This window comes from Echinops telfairi, unplaced genomic scaffold, assembly GCF_000313985.2.
Source record: "Echinops telfairi isolate 266 unplaced genomic scaffold, ASM31398v2 ScPeMD7_18;HRSCAF=68, whole genome shotgun sequence".
Classification (NCBI taxonomy): Eukaryota; Metazoa; Chordata; class Mammalia; order Afrosoricida; family Tenrecidae; genus Echinops; species Echinops telfairi.
Genome location: NW_022103915.1, coordinates 28,164,233 through 28,177,316, shown reverse-complemented (window position 1 = coordinate 28,177,316; position 13,084 = coordinate 28,164,233). Strand labels below are relative to the sequence as shown.

General features: G+C 57.8%; 1 protein-coding gene across 3 annotated transcripts in view; it reads left to right on the top strand.

Moving 5' to 3' along the window:
* TMEM63C (transmembrane protein 63C) overlaps nt 1-10,418 on the top strand; it is a 72,450-nt gene extending 62,032 nt beyond the window's left edge. For all 3 annotated transcript variants that reach the window (XM_045288074.1, XM_045288072.1, XM_045288073.1), the window contains exons 19-24: nt 623-785; nt 1,011-1,116; nt 1,414-1,581; nt 4,411-4,514; nt 5,783-5,851; nt 8,580-10,418. In XM_045288074.1, coding sequence (XP_045144009.1) covers nt 623-785; nt 1,011-1,116; nt 1,414-1,581; nt 4,411-4,514; nt 5,783-5,851; nt 8,580-8,780 — 811 coding nt within the window. In that variant the 3' untranslated portion in view covers nt 8,781-10,418. The remainder of the gene's footprint in view (nt 1-622; nt 786-1,010; nt 1,117-1,413; nt 1,582-4,410; nt 4,515-5,782; nt 5,852-8,579) is intronic.
* The last annotated feature ends 2,666 nt before the right edge of the window (nt 10,419-13,084 follow it).

The window sequence follows — 13,084 nt, the reverse complement described above, 5'->3', positions numbered from 1 at the left end:
TAGTTCCTAAATGCTTCCTCACCCCCACCCCACCCCACTATCATGATCCGAATTCTACCTTGCAAGTCTGGCTAGACCAGAGGATGTACACTGATACAGATAGGAACTGGAAACACAGGGAATCCAGGGCGGATGATCCCTTCAGGACCAGTGGTGTGAGTGGAAATGCTGGGAGGGTAGAGGGAGAATGGGTTAGAAAGAAGGTATCAATTACAAGGATCTACATGTAACCTCCTCCCTGGGGGACAGACAACAGAAAAGTGGGTGAAGGGAGACGTCAGACAGGGCAAGAGATGACAAAATAATAATTTATAAATTATCAAGGGCTCATGAAGGAGGGGGGAACGGAGAGGGAAGAGAAAAAATGAGGACCTGATGCCAGGGGCTTAAGTAGAGAGCAAATGTTTTGAGAATGGTGAGGGCAATGAATGTAAAAATGTGTTTTACACAATTGATGTATGTATGGGTTGTGATAAGAGTTGTATGAGCCCCTAATAAAAGATTTTTAAAAAAAGTTTTACCCACCCTCCCCGCCTCCTCTCTGTCTCCCCTACCTCCAACCTCCTCTCTAATCCTCCTTCAACCTCATGGCCCCCCTGTGCCCCCTGCCCCCACTGCCCAGGTGCGTGTTCCTGCCAGACAATGGCGCCTTCTTCGTCAACTACGTCATCACAGCAGCTCTGTTCGGCACCGGCATGGAGCTCCTACGTGTGGGCTCTCTCTTCCTGTACAGCACCCGCCTCTTCTTCTCCAGGTCGGAACCAGAGAGAGTCCATATCAGGAAGGTGAGGACCAGGCCCGGAGAATGTCTCATGGGAGGGTGTCAGGAAGGGGACCTGGAAGAAGCCCAAGGTGGCAGGGTCGTGTGGCTTCTCGGATTCCAGGGCTGGAGGAAGGCTGGTCCCTGGTCTGGGGAGCCGGGGGGCAGGGGGTGGTGCTGATAAGGAGCCACAGCAGCCAAGCCAAGGCGGCCGAGCGAGCTCAGGGCGCCCCCTTGCCTTCTGTTCCAGAGCCAAGCCCCAGACTTCCAATTTGGGCGAGAGTACGCGTGGATGATCAATGTCTTCAGCGTGGTGATGGCGTACAGCATCACCTGCCCTATCATTGTCCCTTTCGGTGAGTCGTCCCTGAGGCCCACCTGCCAGGTGGCACATCCTCAGTTGGGGGTGTGAGGAGGCCTGGGACCACCAGTGGAGTGGAGACATGTCAGGTCCAGGAGCAGGAAGGGGGTTGAGGTTGGAGGGCTGCGGCAGAAAATAGTCTGTTGAATGGACGAAGGAATCGCCCTTCCCCAAGCTGGCCAGCTGGGGACACTGCAGGGAACCTGCTAGTCCCAGGGATCAGGACCCGCCCCGGGGCTGGGAAGAGCAGTGGCTGAAGTCGCCCTCTGAGTGCCCTGTCCTCCGGCCCCAGGGCTGCTCTACCTGTGCATGAAGCACATGACCGACCGCTACAACATGTACTACTCCTACGTGCCCACCAAGCTCAACGAGCAGATCCACATGGCTGCCGTCTACCAGGCCATGTTTGCGCCCCTCTTGGGTCTCTTCTGGATGCTCTTCTTCTCCACGCTGCGACTCGGTAAGTGCCAAGCCCACCCGGGGCCTCACCTCACCTCTGCCTGGCCTCCGCTGCTGGGGGAGCCCTTCCTGGCCAGCTCCGTCAGAGTGGCAAGAGGCCAGGAAGAGAATGGCCAGGCTGAGAGCGTCTCTGGGTCGAACAGACACGTGGTAGAGTGCCAGCACAGCTCAAAGGCTAAGGGAAGGGCTTGGGCCACAATGGCTCCGGTTGAACGGTATTTAAGCTCCAACACCCAGGGCTAGAAATGTCAAGGACCTTTCCCCTGATGGGAAGAAAATAACTCTTCATTCTCTGTGGGCTCCATTTCCTTGACCCTCCCAACGGGATCCTACCAGGGTCTCGTGAGCTGTGGAAAGCTGGGAGGAGTTGGCCGACCACCCCAACTCTGGGCCTGCTGCCCCTGCCACTTGTGCCTCACACACTGCCCAGTCCAGCTCAGGGACGCCTTCGCAGTCTCCTCACCAGGCTCCGTGGGTTCTGCCAGTCCCTCCCAGTCTCAGAAGAAGCTCACCCCGAACCTCCCCCAACCCCTGCTCTGGACTGCTTCCTACTCCCACCCCTTCCCCACCAACTGCCATGGATGCTGCCCTCTCCTCGGACCACTTCACGTGAACTTCTCAGTGGCGGGAGACAGGAGAGTCTGTGCTGGGTGGGGGGGCGGTGTGTGTGTGTTTATAGCGCTTCCTCATCACAGCGGGGTCCCAGCTCCCGTCCCCTTGCTCCCGTCCCCAGCTCCTCCCTCCATGCCTGTCCATCTGCTACAGGAAGGAGCCCCCAATAAAATGATTAAAAAAAAAAAAAAAAGAAAACAGCTACCACCAAAAAGTGACCCACTGCCCCCACAGGAAAAGGGACTGTCTCATCCAGGGTGGCTTTCTGGTATCACCGGCACCCTGAGCACAAAGGTCAAAGGGACATCCAGGGAAAGATGAGACACGGGGGCAGTGACACAAAAGAGGGGTTCCCGGATCCACAGTGCTGGAGGTAACTGGCAGCTCAAGGTGGGTGTGTTAGTCTGGGTAGACTAGAGAAACAAATTCATAAACACGCATATGCATCTAAGGGAGAGGTTTATATACAAGAGGAATTGAACATGAGAAAACATCCCAACCCAGGCCAGTCCAAGGCCATAAGTCTGCTAGTAGCCCATGTGTCCGATACCAATCTATAACGTCCTCTTCAGACTCATGAAACACATGCAATGAAGCCAAATGCAGGACGATCACAAGCCAGTGGGTAGAAAGTCTTTGGGTCCAGTGGTGTTGTAAGCATCTCAGTGCTGGCAGGGGTCTCTCTGTGGCTTCTCTGGCTTCAGAGGTCTGGTTGCATCCATGTGGCTTGTCTTCTGCAATGTCTCCCAGGGAGTAGCAGAGAGAGAGAGGTGTCTTCCGCCTTCAAGGAGGAAGTACCAGATTTCCCAGAATTCTCAGGAGAAGGCCATGCCCACACAGAAATGTCATTGGCTATCTCCAGATTGACAGCCTAGACTCCACCCCTACACTCTTCATCCTTAAATGGACGCCAGATTAGGTGACTACCACAGACCACCCCTTTAACACTTTCATATAACTCTTTAGCCATATATCATTTTCAAACAATAATAAAATCACATCTGTACGTAATAGGATAAAACTAAAAAAAGTATACAATTCAATATGTGCCACACTCATTTAAACATAAAATTTTATAAATGAACAAAACAAAAAAATCTTCTGTGCCTAACAATTGCAGCTAAATAACACCAACACCTTAATCCTATTATCCTATGAATATATTCCCCCACCTATGAAAGTTAGTAAGCCAACCACTTCATGCCTTTATCCCCCCAATTTTGGGTATCCAATTTCTATACTGCCCACTTACATCAACCCAGTGCTCTGAGGAGGCAATCATATTTTTCTACGTGAAGAATCTTCATTCCAGTTGGAACCTTGTGAAATCCGCATCCATAAGCAACGTCAAAGCAGGACAGGCCATCCATGTGGGCACTTACGGCAGAGACATCCCCAGCTGGGGCCAACGGCTCGAGGACTCGCTGAAGGGTGGGTGGCTCAGGTCCACCCAGAGGTGCCTTATAATAAACGTTTGGGGATCCCAGCACTGAAAATCCCACGGGGCTGTCTGACTCAGTGCACCTGGGTTGCCGTGAACCAACTTGAAAGCAACGGAAGTCACCTTTTTTAAAAAGCTTGGTTTTTTGTGGTCCGCACCATGCCTGATTCTAAACTGATCAGATCAAGCAGAGGGGGCATTAGGAACAGCCTGACCTGCTAGTATCAGACCCAGACGGCTAGCTTCAAAAGGGCTCCAGGACAGAGAGCCATCTCCTTGCTTAAGACACCCCCCTACCTCGGACTTTCACAGATGGAGACGCCGCCGTAAGCCCCTGTAGCCACAGCTCCTGCCCCCTCCCTTCTTGTTTACCCTCCTGACCAGCTTACAGACTTGCTCTTCACCACAGCTAGGTTTGACTTCACCGGCTCCTTGCTGGAACCCTGAATCTCACCTAGGAGCACAGCATAAACTTCTCCTTTTCCTTCTCTCTGGCCTGGCCTCAGTTTATCTTTGCAGCAAGCCTAATAGGTGTTGGTCATTCTAGGTGGCTAAGTCCAGTCGCACCTGGGACATGATGTCCCAGGTGTCTAGTGTGTGCCTGAACTGACCTTCCCCTGTGTCTAGGTGACCTTGGTCTGTGCGTGCCCAGCTTGGGTTCTCTCCAGAGGAAGACAGCAAGGCCGGGTCTCTGGGCCTCAGGCCGAGCAGGTCTGCAGCCCCCGTGGGCTGGAGGCTCCCTGAGGAGCGTGCTGACAGGCCCCCTCTCCTTGGCAGGCTCAGTCCACAGCATCACCTTCTTCTCTATCTCCACCCTCCTCTTCTCCATCGTCATCGCCTGCTTCAGCACTCTCCTCGGGAGGTTCCGGAAGGTATCCGAGGTGAGTGACCAGCCGGCTTCTCCTCCACTGGCTTGCCCTGCCCTTGGGGCAGGACGGGGGCGGGGAGGGGGTACAGCCCCGGACACGCTCCTGACCTGGACACCTGCAGCAGCACTGAGAAGGACAGTCCTCTCCCTTCAGGGAATGGGCCCTGTGGGCACTGGTTCCCAGCCTGGCGCCACATGGGCCAGGAATGTCCAGAAGACCGCTCTCCCCTCTGACAGCTCCTCCCAACAGCGGCCTGCAGGCCTGGGCCCCACTGAGCCGTGCCCTCCCCCGACCCCACCCCACCCCACTTCAAGGGGTAGACCGTCAGGAGAGAGGAAGACCTGGGAGCCTGGTCATTTCCTCCCTTTAGGAATCCCAGCTGTTGAAGCTGGAGCTGTCTGGTTTGGAAGTGGGGCCCAGCTCCCCGACCCCCCAGGGACTCCTTTGTCTCTGGCACTGGGGCTTGGCCAATCAGCGGGGCACCTGGGAGAAGAGACCAAGCCTTGCCATTCGGCGTTGTGCCAGCTGGGTGTCTGATGAGACACCCGAAATGGTTGTCAGCATACCCAGACAGCATTTAAGTTCTCAGGGCTACCTGAATATGAGTTGAATTTCTTTGCTTGCTCGCCAGCAGGTTTCTGCTTATGTTAGTGAATTGTTTCCTGTGTAAGTGAGTTATCTAAAGAAAAGGAAAGCCGTTTAAGATGATGCCACCCCCTAGGGATGGCATGACGTGAGATGGAAAGGACAGGTGGGCAGCCCTGCTTTCTGATGTCTCCCTGGCTGGGACCATGGACCAGGTGGCAGCATCGCTTTGTCACCTGGCCTGAGTGTCACGCTAGAGAAGGGACCAGGGGGATGGCTCCTCTGGCCTGTCTTCCTACTCCAGTGGGGTCATGGGATGGGGTCAGTGTCCACTCTAGAGAAGAGGGTGGCGGGGGGACTGGACTGCCCGGGTTGGAGACTCATTCTAGATGCAGAGGGGAAGTCTCCGGAGGAAAACAGCACCGGGTCCAGCCGAGGCTTTTCCTGCAGTCAAAGCTGGCCTATGTTTGAGCTCCAGCCCCAACTCTGCTGACCTGCCCCAGGATGGCCCTTGGGAACGGAACATTCTGGAAGGGGCTCCCTAGCATCGTACCCGCTCCTCAGCTGTGCCACCTAGACGTGAATTGAGCTCCAGAGTGGCTAGAGGCTCCTCTGGGGGCATGGGGGGGGACCAAGGGCTGGTGTCCCCTTCTCGGACACCCCCACGCGCGCACACCCCAACTCTCCCTCTGCAGCCTGAGGAAGATCTCCAGACGGTGTTCGATCTGGAGCCCAGCAGTTCCTCGTCCACGCCCACCTCCCTGGTGAGTCACCGCCTCACCCGGGGACAGGGCAGGAGGGGGGGTGGGCTACTGCAGCGGCAGTGTGTGCACACCCTGGGTGTTTGTGGGGGGGACGCCCCCCCCCCCCCCCAGGCGCCCTCCTCTGACGCAGCAGGACTTGGCCCAGGTCACATTGCTGCCGTGGCCCTGGCTGAAGGGCCGGGAAAACAGAAGATCCACCTCGTACTCGACCCTCCCAGAGAGGAACCACGCGTACAGGATGAGCAAGGCCATATCGAATTCAGTGGTGTAGACAGACAGACAGATGGACGCAGGCTCAGGTCGGAGGCCACTGCCCAGGGCCCAGGGGCCGGGCCGGGCACAGACCGAGCTGCGGGGCGCTATTGGAGGTCTGCACTGCAGGGTAAGGCGAAGAGGCCGCCGCCGGGGAGGTGGCAGAGCAGGCTGGGGAGCACTCAGGGGCTCTGAGCTGGGGCCAGGCCCTCTGTGGCCCTGCACATGGAAGAAGGGCACCTGCCGGGCCTGGGTCTTCCCGGAGGAGGGAGCGAGTGTGTTCTCTGCTGCCAGGATGGGAGGAGGGCTCCCCCAGGTGGCAGAGGGTGTGGGGAAGAGCATCCCCAGAAGAGGACCTCCCAGTGCAAAGACCGGGAAGAGACCCTGGATTGCTTGAGGAACTGAAGACCGTGTTGGGGCATGGCACGAATACAGAGGGCACCCACCGGTGGCAGAGCTGGCTCTGGTCTGGGGCACGGTTAGGTGGATACATCAGAAGTAAATGCTCCGTGGGACTCTGTGGGGCTGTCACCCACTGGGCACCGACACGAGGGGCAAAGCCAACTGTAGGCTGTTTACCTCCCATGGGAAACGCCCCAGTGACCAGTGGTCCCTGAGGGGTCAGAGAAGGGGCTCCGGGAACGGAGGCGCTACAAAGGTTTCCATGACCCCCTTCCCATGGGTCCCCTCTGGAATACTGCTAGCAGTCGTCCCCTGGGATCTTCTTATGAGCTGCATCTTTATGAACAAGCCGCCTGGGGGGACTTTCTGCCTTGCATGGGAGGCAGAGACTGAGGTTAATGAACGCAGCTACCCCGACCCCACTCCCAGGACACTGGCTCACAGGGCCCGGGGCAGAGCAGAGTTTGAGTTGGGGCCATCAGACTCTAAAACCTGTGCTTTAAACTCAGTAAACGCACACGTACATATGGATTTGTACATCTTTCAATGAGCCCAAAATGGCATCTGATCGCGGTAGAAAAGTATGGGAGGGCACAGATAAGCAAAACTAAAGAAATCAGTCCCTATTCCCCACACCCAAAGATGGTCAGTGGCGTCTCAACGCGGGTCTCTCTCCACAGGCCAACCGATAGACATCAAGGTTGACTGAAATGGACCGATAGTGCACAGTACACACTTGTATAAGCTCTTTTGAGTTACAGTCTGCATCCATGTGCCTGCATATTCACCTCCTCTAACACCCAGTCTGTATTCACTTATGCCCAGTGGTCCCAGGAAAGTCTTCGTCGCGTGTTCACGCCAAGAGCCAGCCCAGTGCGTGTATTAGATTAATGCCCGTGCACCTGGCTCTTGGGTCTCATGTCACCTTTGTTGGTGACTTTTTAGAGACCAAGTCAGTAGTCCTCCAGAATGTCCCACCGTCTAGCTTTTTCTAGCTTTTCCTTATAGCTTATGTCAGGTTCTACTAGATCCAAAATTTCTCGTATACAAGAAATTAGATTCAAAGGTTTCCTAGAGTTAAGCGCCACATGGGGGCGCTAGAGCCCATTAGGGGCAGTGCTGTGCGGGCCACGCCCGGGGTGGCACTGGGAGATTACATTGTATCCAGTTTGTCCTCATTGGCAGCAGTTGTCATCAGCATCCCACTGCTGTCCAGTCTATTCCAGCTCTTTACAGGGCCGCCTCCTTCTCCCATGGAAGTGACCGGTGGCTTTGAATTGCCAACTTGTCAATTAGCAGATACTTAACCCACTGTGCCATCAAGGCTCCTTAATTGTGCTAAAGCAACTCCTAATTAGAGTGCTTAGCATATCCTTCATCGTTCAGTTAACACCTCCCCTCTTTTGATCAGGGGGAAAGTTGTCCATGGGTTTCATTTGGTGCCGTGCAAATGGTTAGCTTTCCTGGGCTCTTCTCTAGGAAAGTTATGCCCTCATCGGCTGGGCCTGTTAGGTCCCATGGGATGGAAGGGGCTGGTTGAACGGTAGCTCCTGAGGCTGGATGACCAATGGCTTTTCTCTGTAGTAAAATCCCCGGGGTTGCTTCCGCCCCACTGCTCTCCCAGCCATTGCTGTTTGGCAGACCACCCGACCGAGGTTTCACAGAACCGTCTAAACTTTCCATAGTGACTCACAAGCACTTCCGTGGTGCTCCCCACGTCTCGGATGGATGGAAGCCGTGTTAGAACGTACACTAGCTCAGGGACGGGACTTCCTGAACCCAGCCTGCCGTTCTCTGCTGGGTGCAGCCTGACTTTGGATGAATAGAGCGAGTTGTGAAGGGGACCTGCACTAACTAGCACCGGGAAGTTGCTGGTAGCCACAGAAGGATCAAGAACTGCTGGGGCAGCAGGCGGGAGGAGAGGCCAGATAGGCAAGGTTGGAGCACCTAGGCCAGCAGGGAGGATCCGTGGCTTGGAGGGGGCCTCGGGTAACCGTGTGAAAGGAAGGGGGGTGCCCAGGGCATTGCTCCTCATGGGGCCACACCCGCCTCCTCTCCCCTCTGTCCCGAGCAGATGTACGTGGCCACCGTGCTACAAGAGCCAGAGATGAACCTGACCCCAGCCACCTCCCCCGCTCGGCATTCCTATGGCACCATGAACGGCCAGCCAGAAGGCCAAGAGGAGAGTGGCCTGAAGGAGTTCGCAGGGGATATGGACTCAGCCCAGCTCCAGGATGGGCTGGAAGAACTGGAGAGCCAGAGCCAGTACCACTGACCGGGGCCCCAGGGCCTCCACCTGGCACCTCCAAGAGTGGCGACTAGGGCAGGGTCTGGCAGGAGGATGGCCAGAGCCCCGTGCTACCTCCTACAGACGGTGTGGAGATGTCTACCCCCCTGGCCGTGAGGATCTTCTAGAACAGAAGGACTGGGCAGCCAGATGGACCCTGGGCTGGGCTGGAGGACACTGATAGCCACCAAGTGTTGGGAGAGGCAGCTGAAACGTTGGGCACAGAGACTGAATGTTGGGGTTCCCCTGCCTGGGGAGAGGGGATGTCAAGATGGAGACGGTGTGGAAGGGAGAAGCCAGAAAAAAAGAAGTCCGCTGGAGGCGCTCCAGGGTCTTCACCACCCCCCTCCAGCTGCCTTCCAGGGAGCTTCTGCCGCTTCGTGCCCCTACCCCCAGCCCCCCTTCTCCGGCTGTCCACAGAAGCCCAGAAATAGGCACTGCGTTCAGCTCCCAGCCATGCCCTCAGACCAGGCTGCCCTGCATGGGGGTCTGGGAGGGAAGGCCCCAGGGCACCACAGCCAGGGGCTGCCAGGACCACAGAGCTGAGAGGAGGTGGCAGGTGCCCAAGCCTTCTCCTGGCCTGCTGCCTTTCGTCTGTTTCCTGGGCAGAAGCAGACGTACCACTTTTCCATCCTTGAAAGAGTAGCGGGGCTGGGTCACCCAGGAGACCCCTGTGGATTTGAATGAAGGGCGCCTTTGCTATCTCAGGATGGCTACTGTGAGACAATGGGGAGGGGCAGAGGCAAAGCCATGGGAGGGTTCTCCTCCCCAAGCTCTGGGTGTTGGGCAAACAAACACCCCTCCCATAGGCCCCAAGGCTTAATAAGCGGGCCCCCAAGGCCCAGTCCTGGCCGCTGAGAGCTTCTGCCTAGTGCCCATCTAAGTGCCTAGGTTTGCAGTGGGGCCGGGAGTGGGAAGGGGGGTAGCTTAGAGTGGAACCCATGCTTCCAACTGAAGGCATCGGCCACTCCCCACCAAACCCCTCAGCCCCAAGGGAGGGCCCTTCGTCCCCTCTCTGGCTGCCTGCACCCTGGACTGAAGAGGACTTGAGAGACCTGCAGCCTAACCCTGCCGCAGACACTACACAGATATTGCCCCGGCTGCCCCAGCCCAGCCCTGCCTTGAGAGGAGGGTTGATGGGGAGGGGCCTGTCTGGGCCACCACCCCAAGGCCTGCAGGAGCCGAATTCGGATCAAGAACACCTGCAACACCTAGCACCTTTACCACAGGCAGGGGACTCCAGGCCTTTGGGGGCAAGCGCCCTTGGGCACTCCTCATAGCCCAGTGGGGGTGGACTTGCGGGGAAGTTCGCTGGACTGAAGTAAGCCAGCATGCGCCGAGCTGGACAAGACCTGCACGTGTCAGAGCCTGCCTGGGCGCCCTCCTCCAAGGTTGGAGTCCCTGGAGCCCACCTACTGAAGGCAGGACCCTAAGGCTCGCCTCACCTGGCTGGTCCCCCCCATGGCCCAGGCCCTGGAGGACCCAGAACTCTGATCCTTGGCACCCCATCCCTGTACCACCTTTGCCTGAATCCTGGCCCCGAAGCTCCAAGCTTTGCCCTAAGCTGAGGGCCAAACATTGCCATTCCTGTGTGTGGCCCACACTTACACATGGGGGGGGTGGGTCTTTCCAGAGAGCTTGGGCCTCGGGGAGGAGGCAGTCTGGCCCACCCACGTCCATGGAAGAATAGGATTATTATAAGCCCAGACTCCACAGGGTCTAGAATCTCACCCACCCACCACCAAGAAGCAAGGGTCCTTCCCAAAGCAGAGGGTTCAGGGGCCCAGCCCAAGCATTGTCTGCTCTGTGTCTCCGGGGAGGGGCTCTTCCCTGGGCACTGCTTGCTGGCTCTCGCCCTAGCCCTGCAGCCTGTGGAAGCTGGATTCAGGAAGGGTCTCATGGAACAGCCTATAGGATGGCTGGGAGTACTCCCCTCAGAGTTTGGGTCACGTGCCCACCAGTTTCAAGAAAAGGTGGTGTGAATGTTGGGAACATTCCAGAGGCCCCTCATGTCTCTACTCTTTCTGTAGACAGAGAAACTAGGAGGGAGCCCCACACACACACACACACACACCTGCCCAACAGGTCTCCACCTCCCCCAGTCATGGCCAGTCCACCCTTCAGCTCCACCCCACCCCCACTCACGACATGGGCCCTCCCCAGACACTTCAGCTCCCACCATGGCATCTACTGGGCCCCTGTCCCACCGGGACCCCCCAGACTCGACCCTCTCTGTGGCCTGGATTGACTCGGGCCTGCCCCCCCTGGGCTCTGCCTGGAGCGCCCTCCCTGGGACGGAACAGCCCCCTGCCTGCCTGCTGCCTGTCCCTCGGCTGCCTCTGGAAGCAAAGTGCCCAGCAGGAACCTTGTGCCCTCTGGGGCCCCGGCAGGGAGTGGGCTTCCTTGGCCACCACCCAGAAAGAAGGTGCCAGAATGAGCGCCCTCCCTGTTAATGCTGTGACTGTGCCTTGAATAAAGCAGTCCTCCCAGCCTCGCGGGCCTCTTCCTCCGTGCCTCCACCGGCCAGCGGGGCAGGCTACAACGGGCTCCTGCTCCCTGGGGTTTGCCCCTGGGGTCACACTGCCACACCCAGGGTTCCTCACACCTGTGCCTGGCCCCACAGTGCTGCTTGGGTTGGGGGGCGGGGCGGTAATCTGTTGCTTTCTGCCGTGGGTGCTGGGAGACACCCCTGCCCAGCCCTCCCAGCAATAGGAGAGAACTGTGGTCCTTGTGCCCCCAGGGAGCTGCAGGCAGCCCTTGAAGTGAGTGCTGGGCCCTGAGCGGGCATTGACCTAGACATGCTGCTTCACTTGGAAAGACACACATTTCAGGTCAGGGGTCCCCAGAGAGGTCAGCAGCCCCTGCCCAGTCCTGGAGGACGGCGGGGCGGGGCAGGCAAACAGACAAGGGGTGGTTGAACATTGGGGTGGGGGGCTATAGGGTGGGCAGCTTTGGAGAGATGAGAATCGCCTTTGATCAGAGGCTAGCTCCGTTTTGGAGTCCCTGGTAGCAATAGTTAGCCCTCTGTGGACGACTGAAAGGGTGGAGGTTCAAGAGACACAGGTCTCCAAAATCCACCACTGAAACTCGTGTGGGGCACCACCTGCTCTGAGATGCACAGTCTCCCGGAGAGAAGGCAACTTTCAACCGCTGGTGGCGGGGATGCCTCTGCTGTCCTGCAAAGTGGGGGACACTGGGTGTGGTGAATGGGAGACAAAGCCCCTGGCCTGGGTGGAGTATTCTGGGTCTCAGTCCTTCCCCTGGCAGCGGGATGAGCTGGGCTGATCCCCCTGGACTCAGATAGAAACCGGGATAGAAGAACCTGAGGTCAATGGCTCCTTTATCAGCTCGATGGGGGTAGGGGCTCCTGTGGGGACAGAGGGGGCGCCCCCATCAACCCCCTAACTAGACTTTCTTCTCAGGCCTCTGTGGTCCCTTGGTGGGGGCAGGGGTATCACCACAGACTCCAGATGGGAAGGGGCTTCAGAGAGTGTGCCCAGCCTGCAGGGGCACCACAGCTGAGCCAGGCGGCAGGGCAGAGCCATACCAGGGAGGACAGGCAGGGGGCCTTAGGAAGGACCCTGCACTGGGACCTGCCCACCAGCAGGGCTCCCAGGGCTGTGGCGAAAAGGGCACCCATCTGCAAACCCACCTGCCACCCCTGGACACAGGCAGCTCTGTGGTCAGGTCATGCTGGCCCAGCAGAAGGGCCTGGCCCGCCCAGCCTCCTAGGCCTTGTGCGGGACTTTGGGCTTCATCCTGAGGATGGGAGCCTCGGGAGGTCCCAGGTGAGGGGCTTGGGTTAGCATGTCGAGGGCAGGCAGGTGAGGGCAGATGAGAGACCTGAATTCAGGAAACTTGGGGGAAGGGGGGCCGAGAGATGAGCGTGGTAGCAGCACAATTAATGGGGTGGGACTAACTGCTCCGGGTTCGGGGTCTTGACTGTCGGTGAAGAGAGAGGGAGGTTCCTGGAGATGCAGGGCAGCCAGGAACAGTCAACAGGTGCTATTCCCCCTCCCTCCTTCACCTCCCCCCTTCTCGCCCCTGGAGGGCAGAAGCCAAAGCTGGGTCCTTTTGGCTCTGTGCCGGGCATCACCCAGGCCTCCTGGACTCCACCAGCTGGCGGAGCCCAGGGCGCAAGGGGAAGGGAGTGTGAGCACATCAGGGCTTCAGACCCCAACGCTTTCCGGCCTGGCACTCATTCCAGCTGGCCACTGTGTTGAAACCCCTCTCGCTCCAGCTTCCCTCCATCAACCATGACTGAACGGGTTAGCTGAGGCCCGTTGAAGCCT